This window comes from Phoxinus phoxinus, assembly GCF_949152265.1.
Source record: "Phoxinus phoxinus genome assembly, chromosome: 3".
NCBI classification, from domain to species: domain Eukaryota; kingdom Metazoa; phylum Chordata; class Actinopteri; order Cypriniformes; family Leuciscidae; genus Phoxinus; species Phoxinus phoxinus.
In genome coordinates this window covers 18,290,991-18,309,538 of record NC_136878.1, presented here as the reverse complement: position 1 = coordinate 18,309,538, position 18,548 = coordinate 18,290,991, and the positions used below count along the sequence as shown (strand labels likewise).

The 18,548-nt window shown below is 36.4% G+C and overlaps 3 protein-coding genes across 6 annotated transcripts; 1 reads left to right on the top strand and 2 right to left on the bottom strand.

Moving 5' to 3' along the window:
* The first annotated feature begins 3,139 nt into the window (after window positions 1-3,139).
* On the top strand, window positions 3,140-7,082 carry tcnba (transcobalamin beta a). Its single transcript, XM_079605592.1, has 8 exons — window positions 3,140-3,231; window positions 3,476-3,617; window positions 3,983-4,116; window positions 4,248-4,306; window positions 5,873-5,999; window positions 6,274-6,412; window positions 6,679-6,812; window positions 6,944-7,082. The coding sequence occupies exons 1-8, from the start codon at window positions 3,153-3,155 to the stop codon at window positions 7,006-7,008; spliced, it is 879 nt and encodes a 292-aa protein (XP_079461718.1). The 5' UTR covers window positions 3,140-3,152; the 3' UTR covers window positions 7,009-7,082.
* LOC306995762 (uncharacterized protein) lies at window positions 6,879-10,083 on the bottom strand. 2 transcript variants are annotated; one of them, XM_079607647.1, is made up of 6 exons: window positions 9,970-10,083; window positions 9,323-9,564; window positions 9,075-9,236; window positions 8,746-8,913; window positions 7,516-7,719; window positions 7,146-7,414 (listed from the first exon to the last, which is right to left on the bottom strand). In XM_079607647.1, exons 2-6 carry the CDS (start codon window positions 9,498-9,500, stop codon window positions 7,401-7,403), a joined length of 726 nt encoding a protein of 241 aa, XP_079463773.1. In that variant the 5' UTR covers window positions 9,501-9,564; window positions 9,970-10,083; the 3' UTR covers window positions 7,146-7,400. The 2 variants fall into 2 exon arrangements, with proteins under 2 accessions (XP_079463772.1, XP_079463773.1); XM_079607646.1 differs by lacking the exon at window positions 9,970-10,083 and having other exon boundaries at window positions 6,879-7,414; window positions 9,323-9,709.
* A 670-nt stretch (window positions 10,084-10,753) lies between these two features.
* hinfp (histone H4 transcription factor) lies at window positions 10,754-18,495 on the bottom strand. 3 transcript variants are annotated; one of them, XM_079607643.1, is made up of 10 exons: window positions 18,230-18,495; window positions 17,648-17,855; window positions 16,406-16,635; window positions 16,199-16,298; window positions 14,771-14,923; window positions 14,530-14,607; window positions 14,273-14,393; window positions 14,036-14,174; window positions 13,312-13,436; window positions 10,754-12,210 (listed from the first exon to the last, which is right to left on the bottom strand). In XM_079607643.1, exons 2-10 carry the CDS (start codon window positions 17,811-17,813, stop codon window positions 11,865-11,867), a joined length of 1,458 nt encoding a protein of 485 aa, XP_079463769.1. In that variant the 5' UTR covers window positions 17,814-17,855; window positions 18,230-18,495; the 3' UTR covers window positions 10,754-11,864. The 3 variants fall into 3 exon arrangements, with proteins under 3 accessions (XP_079463769.1, XP_079463770.1, XP_079463771.1); XM_079607644.1 differs by lacking the exon at window positions 18,230-18,495 and adding an exon at window positions 17,996-18,217; XM_079607645.1 differs by lacking the exon at window positions 18,230-18,495 and adding an exon at window positions 17,947-18,214.
* Between the last annotated feature and the right edge of the window lie 53 nt (window positions 18,496-18,548).

Genomic DNA, 18,548 nt, shown 5'->3' with positions numbered 1-18,548 from the left:
CTCTCGTCCGAAATAAACCTGTGTTAGCCTACACACTGGAGGACGATTAAAGAAGCAGTGATGGGCTATGTTTGGTTATGATGCTTTGCTTGTGTTTGCAGGTATTTCGAAAAAAATCCCGCATTTGAAATTGTTGTGGTTTATGGTAAAAATCTGGCAGCTAAGTGGTTGCACTTTGCCATAAAAATACAATGATGATGTTACGTGCATTTTGGTGACAGTAGCCTAGCCTATATGTTTTACCTGTATGAGGATATAATATTACATCAATATTAAAATAGGCTATGTAACTAATATAGGCCTAAAAAAACTTTCAAGTAGCCTACATGACTGGCAACAAAAATAAGAATAGAAAGCCTATTTCATAAATAAAAACGTAGGCTAAGTGTAGTTGTTTGCGCAGGGAATTTTGGGATTGCCCATAAACAAAAAGATTCATATTGTTACTATGTATGTAGCCTAACTATATTTTAGAGTAGCCTAGCTAAAACGCATTACACCGTTGTTTTTTTACTCTATACTTTTACCATTTTTTTAACCTTTATTACTCATTTAATATTTTACAAAGTATTTTAAATACTTACAATATATGCTTTATATATATATTTTTTATTTATATAAATATTTTTTTTTTTTTTTTTTTTTGAGAACACAAGTTCTCAACCTGATGGCAGACGCATACCACTGCTTATTGGGCTGTTGTGGGGTAGTTAACATTACAAACCCCTCTGCGGGAAAGTGAGGGCAGGGCTGGCCTGGTGCCATACGGTCATGGGACATGTGGAGATCTCAGATTTCCCATGATCCAAGAGAAAATTCAAGCAGGTGCAACTGCATCTCAATATATCCCTATATAAATATAGGCTACATCATACGATTTTTCGTACAAATCAAATAGCCAACATTAGTTTTCTTTTAGTGGGGCATTAGGAAAACGTATGTCAAACCTATTTTTAGAGCCACTTGCTTATGAGATTGCTTTGGGGGGGGGGGAAGGCAAAGGAACGGGTGGGGTTGGAGATGATGTAGACGAAAAACTTAAACAAAGGGAAATGACAGCCTATCCAGCAGCACGGGAGAATTGAGCGCGCGGTCTCTTTAAAGGCGGCACCTGCGCATCGGCTGCTACTGGTGCTGATGCTGCAGTGCTCGGGTTATTCTCGGTGAAACCGTCGGGGTAACTCGCGTTCAAACGACGCCCTACATTATCCATGGCAAGAAGTACACATAGCTGTTGCTGTTTTGATAGGCTCAATATAATCACTGTTTCTCTACGTCGGGCTAAGCTGATATCGGGGATGGAAAGGGACATATAGCCTAATGCTTACCGGTTGCTTTGAAGAATCTTTTCAATTTTACTTTTGCTAAAAGGGAACATTATGTGCATGTAATTAAGAGACAGACGGATAGCACACACATAATAACATTATTCATAGTTTTTACTTCTAAAACATTTCTTACAATAGGCTATTTTACAGTAAACATTATACATGAACAGTGTTTTAGAGTTTATTGTCCTGTTTAAATAAATTATAATTAGCTCTGTATATGGTAAATTATAGATACACTCAATACAATTTTTAAGCCTTTTTTCAAGATTCATCTCACAAGGTGACACCTGCACATCACTGGTGATGCAACAATGGTCAGGTTATTTAGTTGTGGTTAATAATTAATGTTCATCGTTCATTAATGAAATGTGAACAAATATTTAAGAGGTAAGAGAGGTCAGTGGTAAATGATAACGTAACCACATAATCCTCACTCTCTACAGTAAATTTGACAAGTCATATTTCACAATACAAGCGGTCAGGTCCATGCCAAATATTTACTTCTATACTTTCAATGTTATCATAGTTACTCAACAGTTAAAAAAGTTTCACTTTTGATGATCTGTTGTACGCCTTGTGAAAATAGTACCAAAGTGAATAAAAAAAAACTGTAATGAATAATTTTGTATAAATCTTAATGGAACAAGATAATGGACCATTTCGTTTGTGATTCGTATTCATAATAAATGTTTTTTTTTTTTTAAAGTTTAAGATTTATACAAAATATTTTAAGCTCTAGTTTTTTTTTTTTTTTACTAATTTCAAATTATTAAATCATTATATGAATAATATCTAAGGATTATTCAATTTAATGGAACTTTACTATTCATTGAAATGCGTAAATCTTGAAAAAAAGCTTAATTTATTTTGAGTGTGTAGACAGATAATAGACGGACAGTTGGATAGATGGACAGACAGACATATAGGGTTTCAACATTTGTGCTCTCCTCTATCACAACCAGCCTTTGCCTAAAATGTAGAGAGGAGATGTAAATGGTAAATGGACTGCATTTATATAGTTCTTCAACAGACCCATGGCCACCAAAGCACTTTATATATTGCCTCACATTCACCCATTCATTCACTCATTCATACACCGACGGCGGTGTCAGCCATGCAAGGCGCCATCCAGCTCGTCGGGGGCTGGGGTTAGGTGTCTTGCTCATGGAGGATAGAACCGGGGATAGACAGCCTGCATGAACCACTGTGCCGTCCCCAAAGTACACTGGAAGGAATTCTGACATTTACATATAAACCAATTTTAGGTCATGAACTAATCTGGTTAGGTAAATAAATTATTAAATAAAATAATTAGATAAAGAGAGCATCCACCTCACAAGGTACTTAGATGACACCTGCACATCAATGGCGATAAAGCAACAATAGTCGGGTTATTTTTGTTGTGGTTAATAATTAATGTTCATTGTTCACTAATGAAATGTAAACAAATATTTAAGAGGTAAGAGAGGTCAGTGGTAAATGATAACGTCACCACATAATCCTCACTCTCTACAGTATTTGACATGTCATGTTTCACAATATAGAAGAAAGAATATGGTCACAGGTCCATAATTACTTCTGTTCTTTCAATGTTATCATTGTTACTCAACAGTTCTCAGAACCAAGCATCAAAGAACAGATTAAACAATTAATCCATAGCAAAAACATTTGCAGACCACTCCTTTCTAAAGTAAGAGATAAGACTTCCCCATAAACCCGATCATTTATTATCTAGAAATTGGCATGAAAAGAAAATGCAGAATATAAATAGGTTGTGCGATTGCTCGAGACATCCAGACACACTGAGCACAGACTGGTAGAATGGCTCTGACAGCGATTGGTCTTCTGTGCTTTGCAGCTTTGCTGCCTTTCCCAGCGCTGGGACTGCCTGCAGACTCAGGTGAGGTATCTTCTATAAATGTTACATTCAAAACATTACTTTTTGATGTTAACTCCACTATTGTTTTATATAGAATTGTTTTATAATATGTGTAAATTAGCCTAATTAAATTACTAATTATTAATGCATTGCACCCAACACTGTGTATTTGTTATTAAAGCTACACTATAATAACTCTAAATAACCACAGCATGTATTTGATATAAGCTATATATAATGCTCTTTCTTTCTCTCTCCCAAACAGGCAAGCTGGAACAGGTCCCCGTTAAGGTGACTGTCATGAATGATTTGACTAATGAGCATGTTTCCTACTCCGCCACTGTGACAGAGGAAGGGCTGATGTTTGGGGCCTTAAACCAACTGCAGGACAGCAACACCGGCTTCAAGTATTCCTTCAAATTTTACTGAATTAATTTGAGGTTTAGTGCACTTCACATACAGTAATGTAATTATATAATACCTGATTAACTTTACTACTGGTTGTGATGACCCACATACATAATCAAAATCAAGGTTGTAGGAAAACGGGACATATTTTACCACTGTGACCACTAAGGAAAACAGGAAGAAAAATATCAATGCTATTTTGTAATGTACTATTATTTTTCTATCCATTTCCGATAAGCCTGAAGATGCTGAATCAACGCTTGTCTTGTCAGTCAATTGAACAAGGCCCAGGACTAGCACAATTTTTAGAAAGCAGACTTTGAATGGAATTTAATTTTTGTGCTAATTTCTGTTTTAACAATAGATTCTCATACACTATTCACAAAACCTTTGGCATATCTCTGGAGAGTGTGAACGGATTGGCTGGATCTGACAAGGACCAGACATACTGGGAGCTTCTGTCAGAGAAAGCAGGAGTTATCACCCGACTGGAAGTGGGTAAGGGAAAAGATAATTATATACTATACAGTATTACTTTACTGAGCAGGAAAGTTTAATGTAACACACAATATTTAATTATTAAATATAGATTATTATTTATACTCTGGAATGCCTCAATTTTTTTGCAGGAATTGGCTGCTACCAACCCCAGAGAGATGAGAATTTGATCCTGAGGTTCACCACTTGGGCCAAAAAATAGATTTGTTTTATCATGAACTAAGAAATGTGACTGCTGAAATAATACCACATCATGATTTAGTCATGTCATCAGTGTAAAGTTTAAGTGAGTGGATAAACTTATCCTTTCATTGCATACAGTATACCATTCTAATAAACATTTAGAGCTGACGGAACTGAAAAGCCTCCCTGATCTTTTAACAAACATTCCTAACTAATTTGATTCAAATAAATAGTGTACATTACCAGTACAGTATTCAACACTACCTCTTCACATGGCTTATGCTCAGAGGGCAAAAAGATTAAAGATTCATCTCTGGACTAAACACAGATCAGGGAAAAACAGTCAGTGATTTACATAGGTCTCCAGTGACCTATTCCAGAGATGCACAAAATGCCTTTATTAGGACAGATAGGCGTTTGCATTAAACAGTAAGACAATCAGTGAAACATCTCAGGAATATAAATGAATCCATGGCGGAAGTCTTTACAGAACACTCCTTTCTAAGATATGATATCAGACACACTGGTCAGACTGGTAGAATAGCTCTGACAACAATCATACCTTTGTGCTTTGCAGCCTTTTTAAGGACTGGCCTTTGCCTTTTTATTTACATAGACCTTGAGGAACCTGAGTGTAGTTAAATGTTATTGTTATATGTTTATTAGTTCACTGACTTAGGGTAGATCATGGAAACCCTGGCAATTTAAGGGAATATTAAAACTGTGGGTTTCACTTTATTTTGTTCATCCTTTTTAACACATTCTGTTGACTAAGTATAGTTGCACCTACATGAAACCTCACTCTCATTATGGTCGAGTATTTGTAGACTGGTAGAGTTAGGTTGACGTACTTGCAAAGTTACTTATAGTGAGTAGAATTATATATATATTTTTACTCTCTTTTTTTACTCTTTCAATCATCTGTTGAGTGTCTTCAAAAATAGACCAACCTTAGGTCGGTGTTCCAAAGTATTCATTAATTACAATCATCTAAGTTTGTTCTCCTTTTTCAGTCCATGCAAAACATGCAGGGAACTAGAAATCCACTGCCCAATTTCCAAAGTTATCAAGAAAATTTCATCAAGTTACTACAACTTGCATTTTTAAATCAATGGAGAAATTTGAGTTTAAATTACACACAATATTAAGTTTGTCAACATTACTATGTCAACAGAACTCAACAAAATAATGTTTGCAAGTTAAACGTTTTAATTAAAAGAATTGTTACACGTAACCATGCATTTATTTAATTTGTGGTAACAGGACCCCTGAATTACTTTATAGAGTGAATGATAGAATAGTATATACTTCACATTTATTTGTATGTGTTGACTGAATAAGTTTATGAACAGAATTAATATAACTATAATTATTCCAGATGCTTTTACAGTCAGACCTGACGCAACACTTGTCTCATCAGTGTATTGCACAAGGCTCAGGGAGTGAGCCTTGAAAAGTCTGATTTCTTTGTCATGTTTCCTTGTATTTCTTGGTTGACCAGTTGTTAAGGTATGTATTTCCCAGAAACTTCCAAAATAATGAGTAAAATTAGCATACAAAAATGCATAAATAGGTTGTGCGGTTGTTCGAGACATTCAGACACACTGCACAGACTGGTAGAATGGCTCTAACCGCGATTGGCCTTTTGTGCTTTGCAGCTTTGCTGTCTTTCCCAGCGCTGGGAGAGCGTGACCACTCAGGTGAGTTTTCTCATATAAAGCCATGAATTCTGCTTAAAACAAGGATACTAATTATTGAATTCAAATCCTGTCTATACTACCTATAGTAAATAACATTTGTAAAGTATGTTTCATTACAAATTTCCAAAGCATATTTGTTATTAAAGCCACAGTTTGTGCTGGCATTCTCAGAACATGTCTTACTTGCTTTGGTCATTTAAATGCAGTTATTTAAATAACACCTTCAGTTTTCTAAATTGCACCCTTTCTGTGTTTGTTGCTCTCTTCTAAACAGGAGAACAGGGCCCGGTGTTAGTTAAGGTGGATGTCACTAATAAATTAACTAACACGATCGTCTCCTACTCCGCCACTGTGCCAAAGGGAATGCCGATGTTTGGGGTCTTGAATAAACTACAGGACACCAAAAGCTTCAAGTATGGCCCAAACTTTTTTCAAATTATTGTGGTTTAATTCACTTTACATCCAGGCGGCTTATAGTAAAATCATGACTGAATGAGATTATAAAGAAACAGGGTATATTTTACCGCTGTGAAACGCTAAAATATACAACTTTATTCGACTGCGATGATTTAATAGTATACCGTCTTCTACGTTTATTCTAAAAGGCTTAAAACAATTAGTAACTTCTTAGTGCTGATTTTATTTTTTGAGCTAATTCTGCTATCTTTATTTCTATTAGTTTCACATACAGCATAAGCAAAAGCTATGGCATATATTTGGAAAGTGTGAACGGACTGGCTGGGTCTAATGCAAACCACACATACTGGGAGCTTCTGTCCAAGAAAGGAAAATCTATACGCAGCCTGGACGTGGGTAAGTGTATGAGTTTAATTATAAAGCATGCACTTATATGTCACAGTGTGAGGATGAGTGCAAATACAATGGAGAAAGACATTTATTTACAACACAAAATATATATTTTTTTTCCCTCCAATCTTTTGCAGGAATTGGCTGCTACCAACCCAAGAGCAATGAGATTTTCATTATGAATTTCACCCGCTGGGACTAAAAGTAGATCAGTTGTATTTTGTGGTTTCAAATGAGACCCCTCTGATTCTATATGTCAGTGTACTATATCAATCCCACATCTTGTATCAAACATCAAGTGAATGAATCTAATAATTTGATTGTATCTACAGTATTATAATCTAATAAAATCCCTGAGCATTGCTGGAACTGTTTCTCTGATCTTTCAACAATTGTGACTAATTTAGGTACAATCAAATAGTGTACATTACAAGTCTCCAATTTCATAGATAATCAGATGAGTATATATTCTTATATTCAGGGTTTTTCATGCATGTCAAGCTTGTCTTTTTACATTCAAATAAAGATTCATTCTGTTGTTTCCAGAACTCATATGAACACAATGTCTTCAAGGATAAACAGATTCACTGTCTTCTATCCTGTAGAAGCTGAAAGAACAAACACAAACATTGATTTTGCAGCATTTTTCGTGTGCTGTATTTGCCACAGTTTTAACTAGCAGCAGTTTAAATGACTCTATGAAACTCACCACAGGGAGTGAAGCAGTCACAGTCGCAGAAGTTGCAGCGTGTAAACCAGCGCTTCCAGCCGGATTCTTTAGTCCTGCAGTTCTCAACGCGACTGCACTCGTGGTTCAGAGGAACCGCATAGCTCTTAGCATCAGGACAGGTGGACGAACACGTCCCGTCAATGTCCTTCTCGTTGATCTCAACCCGGCCACGATGACACACTCCTAATGTCACATAAAGGAGGAGACCGAGAAATAAAATTCACAGCCAATTAAATTAATTTTAAAGTAAAAAGTAATTGATCACAACCATTGTTTTTTTCTCTCTCCACAACCAAGACTTTGACCTAATGTTTTAACTAAAAAAAAAATAGCACAACTTGAATAAACTTAATACATGTATAGTATATACGTAAAATGTTACGTATCAGTAGGCGTTTCATGTTATAGATGATGACTATGCAGTCTAAAAAAAAGTTTGTAAAAATAACGCCTAATACTGTGTTATTATTAAATTATTAAATAGATTTTTTACCTGCATTTTGAATTACGCATTGCATTGTGTTTTTAAGTTAAAGGAAATATCTGTAAAGTTAACAGATAATAAATGAGACCCTGGACCACAAAACCAGTCAGATGGGTCAATGTTTTGAAATTGCTTTCCATTGATGTATGGTTTGTTAGGATAGGACAATATTTGGTTGAGATACTGTACAACTATTTGAACATCTGGAATCTAAGGGTGCAAAACAATCTATACATTGAGAAAAATCGGCTTTAAAGTTGTCCATCTATGTTTGCGATTGTGCTGCATTCACTCACAAAAATAAATGTTTTATATATTTACAGTAGAAATTTACAAAATATCTTCATGGAACATGATCTTTACTTAATTTGCTAATGATTTTTGGCATAAAAGAAAAATATCTATAATTGTTGTTGACTATTGCCACAGATATACCCGTGCTACTTGTGACTGGTTTTGTGATCCAGGATCACAAATGTCCTGGCAGAAATTTTCAGTTTTTCTACAGATTATTTTTCTTACTGTATGTGTGGTCATTCAGAATTTTTTTTTTTTGCAACATCTCTCACAGTAACAGCACTCAATAATATAACAACTTAGTGTTCAATCTCTCATATACTGTAAATATATGAGACTTAAGACAGAATTGTCTTGTATTCATAATCTGAGCATTTTCCAGGCAAATCCGTAATTTGTGTGCAATGTTCAGCCAGACAAGGACTTACTGAGACAGGACGGTTTGGGCGTCCATTTCCCATTGGACTGGCAGGCTCGAGCAGGATCTCCAACCAACACGAACCCTGGCCTGCAGTCGTACCGCACCACAGAACCCACCCACCAATCACTTCCATACACCATCCCATTAAAGTCCACATCAGGTTTTCCACAATTCACTAGGGCAAAAGTTTATTGGACAAAACTCATGAAGCGCATGAGAAGTTCCAGTGTACAGAGAATAAATCAACAGAATAATAACAAATTAATCTGTGTTTATGGAAATGCCTCAAAAAAATGCAGTGCATTTCATTAAAATGATGATATGTTATGATGATACCTCTACAGAGGGTTTTGTATCCCACCCAGCAGCAGTTTGAATCTCCACAGTTGTCTCTCTTTAGCTCCCTGTGTCTGCCCTTACACCCTCCAAAACAAAGCGGGGCTGTCCCGGACCAGTAAGTGTCTCCCAGTTCATCCTCCTGTTCCACCTCTAACAGACCTGAGGGACATAGCGCTCAAATATTTCTAACATCGTCTCATTTGTAAGCTTAGTTTAGCCATGGATAAATCAAATGCTCCTCTTACCACTTCCTAGATCTTCCTCCACAGCTGTTCGTTCAGTAAATGCAGTTGTAGGCACTTGCGTGAACACCCCATGCATGGACCCCATGAGCAGCAGCAGAAGAGCTCCTAGTTTCATGGCGTTTCGTTGGTGGTAATTCTTCTCCAATGCAGAAAAGTCTATCTGTTCAGTTCTCCTCATGTGAACGTCATCCACTCATTCTCTACTCAGCAATCCATTGTTCTGTTGTCTCAATATGGAAGTTCTAATTATTTGAATACAGAAAAACCGTTTACATTAAATGTATTTTTTACAGGCTATCTCCAAGAACCTATTCTCCTACAGAGTGACAGAGCAAGACAGATGGAAAGAAAGGGGAAGTGTTGCATCTTAGCTCACTCTAAGCCCCTAACGGAAACTAATCTTTTAAACTCTGCTAACACACCAGCGATTATCACCAGAGCAGAGAGAAAGAGATTACAGAGAACGGGAGAGAGCCATGGCTTGGCTGATTTGCAGTTTAGCTTAACTTTCAGTTGTGCTGATTGTAAATTTCATGTTTTTCCCATTTAATAATGTTAGACATGAATCTTGTCCAATGTCCTTGAGATCTGCAGTGCGTGTAATTACTGTAACGACATAGATCTGTGAAAAGCGCTCAGACACTGACCTCTGACTGCTACAGTAATGCAGAAACTTCTGCCTAACCCAGCACAACCCGCCTGCTGACTCTTGTCCTGAGAGATTCAAACAAACAGGACTTACAAGTACCGTTCTTAGTCACACACAGGATCAACTAAGAACAAAGTGGATTATCCCCAGAAAACACTTTACCTACCTGACTATGAACGGAACATACCCGAGTACACAATACACACTACATTACCAATGAAATTTTGGGGTTTGTAAGGTTTATACGTCTTTGAACCAAATCTCTTATGCTCACCCATGCCACATTTGCTTGATCAAAACACAGTAAAAACAGAAGTTGTATTACAATTTAAAACAACTGTTTTCTATACATATATTTTAAAATGTAATTTATTTCTGTAATGGCAAAGCTGAATTTTTAGCATCATTACTCCAGTCTTCAGTGTCACATGATCCTTCAGAAACAAATCTAGAATTTCTATGATTTAGTGCTCAAGAAACATTTCCTATTATTACCAATGTTGAAAATAGTTGTGCTGCTTAATATTTTTGAGGAAAGCTTGATATATTTTTCTCTGAATTTGTTGATGGATAGAAAACTCAATGTAACAGCATTTATTTGCAATAGAAATATTTTCTAACATTGTTTGTCTTTACTGAGACTTTTGATCAATTGAAAAGTATTAATTTAAAACAAAAAACTTGATCTGATCTGAAACCTTTTAAGGGCAAGAAATAATTTCTGCTTGTAAGCAGATGTAAATGTTTAAATTGGAGAAAAACAAAACAAATAGGACAAAAATGCACTGAAATAACTGCCATTGTTTATTTCAAATATAATTATGTCATTTAGTATAGTTTTCCTTCTCAATTAGATTATTAGGACTCAAAGGCAAATAACAGTCCTTTGGAAAAGGTGCATCTTAATGAAAGGTCAAAATTATTATTATTTTTTATTTTATTTTAAAACTACTTTTTACTTTGATAGAAAAGTGTCAGCAATATGTAGCTTCCATCAGAATGGGTCTGTCTGCAGATTCTCTGATCTCCATATAAAGTTGAAAAATAAATTAAACGCTGTTGGTCAGTTTGAAGTTCAGAAGCACTTCCAATTCAACTATTAGTAAAAACTACACACTGTAAAGATTTCTCCAAGGTGATCAGTCCTTCTCCTTTCACATTAACACTGAACCTGAAGAGTCAAAGAAAGCTGATTAAATTGTTCAGTAGGATTAAACATTTCAATTCCCCTTCACCCTCTTCTCTCTCACACCCAAACAGTCAAATGTAAAGGGATGGTTCAGCCAAAAAAAATTGTCATTTAATCACCCGAATGTTGTTCCAACCCTGTATTTTCCTTCTACCGTGAAACACAATAAGAGGTGTGTGTTTGTGTGCCTGTGTGTTCCTGTTACTTACAAGGAAGGAAACTTACTCTTCCAAACTCCAAAAAGGGAAAACAGCACTTATAACTACTTATAATATAACATACAAGTTATATATGGACTACATTTAATATAATTTCATGATGCCTTTTTAGCCCTTTTTGGAGCTTTTTCATAGAATGGAAAAAGGCAGTTCAAACACTCTACTTAACACCTTATTTTGTTTCATACCAGACAAAATAATATAGTGTCGGAATGACATGAGGGTCAGTAAATTATCACAGAAATTTCCCTTTTTGAGTAAATCCCCAGAGCTAACTTGTGATTTAGCTTGATCTTTTCTGTTCAGTGCAGTGTTCAAGGTGATTGAGGATGACAACATCCTAAAAACACACTCTTATCCAGCGTTGGTCCCCTGTTAGTCTCATAGTACAGTGAGTATTGTCACAGAGTTAAAAGGAATGTCCTAATGTCCCTTTTTATTGTCTGACACAGCAGTCTTAGGGAGCTCCAGTAATCCGAAATGCTGTTAAACAACCTCCATGCCCAGCTGTTGGGCAGTGTCCTGTAGCTGACACATCACTGACCCCTCCCTCGTTGAGTCCGTTTCTGCGGAGGTGCCGGCCATCAACACCAAGAACACACTTTCTGCATTTTCCTGAGTCCTACAGACCTCTGCTCCCTCCTTTCTTATTCCTGCCTCTGTATTTCCCCCCATGGTCTCCTCCAGTTCTTCCCCGGACTGGACGTTCTGCTGGCTGGACTCACTGCTGTCCCCCTCGCCCTGCCGCTCCCGCATCAGCTGTTCTGTTAACTCCACGCTCTCATAGCGGATCAGCTGCAGACGCATGAATCCATCTTCGTGCTCTTTATACCTGAAACGAGGGATTGGCAAAGTGCAAAAGACCGTAGTCAGGTTAGACGGGTAAGGTTTATTGTCCACTGGAAACCCAAATGAACATGAAATTAATATTAATTAAATAGCAACCGTTGGGATCTACTGTTAGTTACACTACTTCAAATTTTTGGATCACTATGTTGTTGTTGTTTTTGTTTTTTTTGTTTTTTTACTGATTCAGCATGGATGCATTAAACTGATCAGAAGTGACAGCAGAAGCTTTTATATTGTTACAAAAGATTACAAATAAATGCTGTGCTTTTGAACTTTCAATTCATCAAAGCTTTCTGGAAAACATTTTTTTTTATCATGGGCTGCATCCAAAATCACATCCATCCCTGCTATGAAAAACAAAACAGTGACAAGAGCAGTATGTCTGAATTCATAGTATTCATAAGAGTGTAGGCAAAAAGTACACAGATGACCTGATCATTTTGAAGTGTGCACATGCCATATGATGGACATTTTACTATCCCATGAGGCCACAGGAGAGGTTTTTTGAATGGCAATGAAGTGACAAAACTGACGCTGGTAGGTCACATGACAGTGACAACATGGCAAATGTAGTACGTCTGGATTACATTCATACTACACAAATTGATACTATATAAAACATACTTTTTTGGCAGTCGCAACTTAATTACTTATCCAAAATAAGTACCTACTCAAGAAAGTATGCTATTTCAGATGCAGCCATGGGTTCCACAATAATGTTAAGCAGCACAACTGTTTTCAACATTGATCATATGCATAACTGTTTCCTAAACACCAAATCAGAATATTAGAATGATTTCTGAAGAATCATGTGACACTGAAGACTGGAGTAATGGCTACAGAAAATTCAACTTTGCCATTAAAGGACATATTACATTTATTTGTAGGAAAATAGATAACCGTTATTTTAAAATGCAGTAATATTTCACAATACTACTGTTTTTGACTATTTTTTTGCATAAATCTTTCAAAAACATAAAAATCTTAGAGATCCCACATTTTTGAATAGTAAGGTGGTCGAAGAAAATAGTAATGAAAACTTCTTAATGGGTGGTGGCCACAAGGAAGGAGGAAGTCTTCAAACCTGAATCTCGGGTGCCCTGAAGGCCATTTGAACTGATGTTTCTTGCGTAAGTGGGCAGTGAGGTTGTTCCCCCGGGTGAAGCACTGCTCACACACGTGACACTTATAGCGAGGAGTGTAATCTCCCTAAATGCAAAACAGCACATTAACATTTTTAGCTACTCTGGAGCTATGAGCTGAATATCAGTTACTGTACAATTGAAGTGATGTAGAATTGTATTCACTTTTTGATGCACAGTTAGTTTGATTTTGTTTGCTCACACTGTTAATTTGATCATTTATTATGGATATATTGTGTTTTTGGCATTTAAATGAAAGTTCCCACATTAGTTAATTCCAAATTCAATGGATAATTTTTATAGATCAAACCTTGGACTTTATCATCATAAGAGTCCTTCATACTTACAACAATTCTTACTTCAATTACCATCTATAAAACAAATTACATTTTCCCATTTACATTTGAAAAAAATAAATCAGTTAATCTCATGGTAAAACAACCTAAACATTACATATAACAATGTACTAATCTTATGCATTTCAGTTACCTATTGCCTAGCCTTATTTATTTTAATTGACAAATTAGCAAAGGCTTAGCATTTGATCTATTGTCACATGTTTTTCAGAACCTGTATGACACTTTCTGTGGAACACAAAAGAAGATTTTGTTGTTTGTTGTCTTTTTCTTATTGGCGAATGTTGCCGTTACTTTCCAAATGGCTCACCTCATGAATGCGCTTGTAGTGGTTCTTGATGGAGTAAAGTGAGCGGGTGGAGTAATCGCAGTCAGTGAAGTCACATCGATACGCTGGCTCACTGCTGTGCGTGTCTAAATGCTTCCGTAAGTCTATTAGGTTTTTACAGCTGAAAACCACATGAACACAAACAAACTGACAGGTCATGTCTTACATTGCAGGCTAAAAGATTAGGAGTCACTGTCATTGGTGATGAAGCAGCCTCACCTGTACTCGCAGTAATCACAGCTGTAAGGCTTCTCATTGGAATGACGAAACTTGATGTGGTTTCTCAGCGAGGATGGTGATGGACAGGTCATATCACATAGTGGACATTTATAATGGTTGACTTTGAACAGAGAACAGGTTAGAACATCATTAGAACAACCAGGTCACACCATACTAGGCAATAAAGGCCTGTAAGGTCCAATACAGCAGAACAAAGTACAACCTTTATGAAAGATAAAACACAAAAAGTCCCATACCATGGTTCCTCATGTGGTCTCTCAGCAGCCGCTCAGTGGCGAAACGTTTAGAGCAGTGGGAACATTGAAATCTTTGACCTACAAACAAATGCACACATAAACAACTGGGTGCAATGGCCCATACGAATTAGATTTTTATTTTTTCTATTGAAATGAGTCCAAATTGATCACTAGAAGGATTAAAGATTCCCTGTTATTTCTGCTGCTGCATGTGTACCACCTGAAATACAATCCCTCTCACCTTCTATAGAGGTCTGTCGTCGAATGTGGTCGAAGAACTTTGTGTTGTTGGCGAACATTCCTCCGCAGGTCGGACATGCCACCAGCTTTTCCTGTGTGTGACTACGCATGTGCTCTCGCAGCTTAAACCTGCCCTTGAAAGAGGCCTCACAATCTAGAAGTCAAAAGGAAAAGTTAATGTCTTCTCAAAACAGAGTCGTTGTGAGAAGGGAAAGCTCTCAGGAACATTTCTACACGCAGTAACATTCAACTAAGATGTTTTTCTGTCATGGGGTTAACTCTCACAGATAGTAGAAATATGAAAGATGTAAATATCTTCCGAGTGAAACGGCAAGAAGTTATTTTGATCAAATATTACGAGGACACATGAATTTTGAAAAAATAATGATCTGCATGGATAAATGGGCTTTCCTGTAGCTCAAACAGTAGAGCGTTGGCGCTAGCAACGCCAAGGTCATGGGTTCGATTCCCAGGGAAAGCAAGAACTGACAAAATTTAAAATGCCTACCTTGAATGCAATGTAAGTCGCTTTGGATAAAAGCGTCTGCCAAATGCATAAATGTAAATGTAAATAATTTATAAAAAATACTGCAATAATCCATAAAAAAATGATTGTCAATTTTGATTTCATGGTGACTATAAACAACTAAAAATCAAGATATTTTAATTCACCCCCTTAACAACTGTTTTTGAGTTTCCACTGGATATATCAGGTAGACTAATTTTAAAAGTGTAATATGTATACCTGGAAAAGTCATATTATAATACATAAGCATCAGTGGTTTGCATTGGTGTTGAGGTGGCAAAGTTCTACATTTTTTTATATATATATCAAATGTAAATTTATGTCCCTGTTACACTTAATTTTCCTGGTTAAATAAACATTACATAAAAAAGAGAGACCAAACACAATTCTATTTTGTATTTTTACACTAACTATGTAATGTTCATTTAAAACCAAGTATATATTTCATCCAGTTCATGTTTTACGCATTTTTACATTTATTCCAAAATAATAACGTAAAGGCAGTAACAATTTAAACAATATATTATTATTTTCAGCAGTCATCAAGCTTGTACACACTGGTCAAAGACGCAGACGCGAAGATGCACCTTTAATTTCCCAAAGCACAGTCGTCATATTTTCCAGCAATCTCAAGTTTTGATTTTGTCGTGACAAAGCGGTAATATCTAAATGACTGAGTTGTTTACTTACTTTTTAATTAGTCTTCCCATCATAGCATGGTAAAAAATACTATGCAATTCAATGGGGTGCATCAACTGTTTGGTTACAGACATTCTTCAAAATATCTTAATTTACAACAAAATAATCAATTCAGGGTAAGTAAAAAAAAAAGACTGAATTTTTCATTTTTGGGCGAACTATCCTTTTAATGTATAATATTAAAAAACTACAATCATTTCTTACCTTTCCAGCCACAGAACAAAACATTCTCTTCATTAGCCTCGAGACAGTGTGCATGCATCTCCACATGTCTGTAGAACCACTCTGGATTATCCATAGACATCTGAATACAAACATACTTATCAGCGGAGTACTTGCCCTGAGTTGACTAGCCACATGCAATTTATCATCTACAGTACTTAAAAAGAATATGTTGGATTGCCTTCGTACCTCACAATGCTCCCAAAGACAGAGGAAGTTCTCTTGGACCTCAGGCACGATGTTGCGGTTGTGCAGGCCGACCGAGCAGGCGCCCATATCACTGTGGCCATTGAGTATAGCAAGTCCCCACTGCTTCAACTTGGTGTGGTAGCAATGGAAAAACATGTGTCTGAGAAGCTCCGCATCTCCTTCCACTGAGCAGAAACCACAGTCTCGCCATAGACAGTTATGCTCCTCATCTGTAAAGCATGCAGGCAAGCTAAGGTCTAATTGTGGAGCAGGACAATGAAGCCAGAAGCCACAGGGCCTCTGACTGCCAGAAACCTGACATGCTTGCTATAGCTTAATACTCAGAAACAATCACCTGCTGATGATGTAACATTGATACAGATAGATGAACATTGCATAAGTGTGTGCCAGTGACTGTTGGTGAAATGGACGAAGAAATAAGAAATGTCATGTGTTCCTGCCCCCCTTTCAGCACTAATAGTTAGTTTCCTTTGAACATCAGGTTTGATTTTGTACACTAGTCCTGGTATATATATGGTGTACTCACACTTGTAACTGAAACCTTATTCCTAATTTTTACACAGAAAAAGTCTCATTAATTGTGTTATATTCAATATACTATTGTAGTTTAAATTAATATTTTGAATGAGCTTTTATTTTTATATTTTCAGTTTTAATTTAATTAATTATTTTAAGTAATTTTTTGTCATTTTTGTTATTTGCTTTTGCCATTTTTTTATATATTTTTTTTAATATTTAGGTTTTACTTTAATATTTGTACTTACAATCTTACACTCATTTCAGTTAGTTGCCAACATTTTTCATTTAACGATAAAAATTTGTATCAGTTGATAAAAAACTGTAATTAATTAAATAAATAATCACCATAAAAAAAAAAACAATATGATGCAGAATTTACTTTTTTTTAGTGAACCATCTCTTTAAGAAAGGAAAAATAAGTAAATGGTTTCATTAGAGGACAGATCAATGCTGACACTGCCAGCGGCCAGTTACATAAACTGCTTAGACTAGTACAAGTCAGTCATCTATTTTTTTTAAAAGACTGATCATAACTGATTTTTTATGTCAATTACATAAAAAAGTAGATTGGTATTCATTGGATGGATTCAAAAAATAATACTGAATACCTCTTGATTAACTACAAGCTGGTCATACAGTCTTAACATAGAAGCATACACTTGACATAGTGTGTATGCAACTGGCCACAGGTGTTGGACGCACCTGGTAAGTCTGTCTCACTGTCCACGGTAGCTTTATAATGTTTCTCCACGTGCTGGCAGAAGTCCTGCATCCTGTCAAACGTCTCCTGACACGAGCCCCACTCACAAGCCAACTCCAGCAGCAGCTCCTCTCTGCGCGGGGCTCGTTTACCCGACGGGTGCATCATGAAGCACTGAATGTAAAGCACAATGTGTGGTCCTCCAGTCCTCTGAAACACACAGTAACGTTAGTAAGTTAACGTTAGTTCTGCTCGAGCTATCTGTCAAGTTTGTTTGTTTTTAAAAAGCTTTTTGCCATACATGAACTGCGCCACAAATTATTAACTCCAATATATGAAAATGTCTTAACTGCCAAAAGCACTGCTAGTAGTTTTATAAAACCAGGGACAAAGTTGTTAACCTAGCATGATAAATAACGTTAGCTGGTTAGCAAAATAAAAGGGAAGTTAACATTCTGCCTCCATTTTGTTGACTAGTAGCTTTTCGTTAGCTTGGGTTGAGAATAATTAAATGTGTTTTCATCCAAGGACATTTTGTGAGGTAGTGCATCAAGAGTTGTTAAATGGGAAGAGAAATAACTCACCTTTAGCAAATACTTCAAACATTTCCTCAATATTTTTCCCACGAAATAACCAAACCAATCAGATTTCAACTGTGCGGCGTCGCGTTCAAATCGCAGCCAATCAAATTGCAGCTTAGCAGTACATCACAATGATCATTCCCTCCGACATCTAAGCCCTTTCAAGTGTTCCGCATCGCACTTTGTATTCAGTGGCAGCAATGCCTGTCTAACAACCCTAAAAAGGAGTTTTACTTGCTATATTTAGCTATTTTCAATGAACCTGCAATGGAATTTCAACGACATCATTGTACTATACAAATAAATCTGTATGGAACTGAAA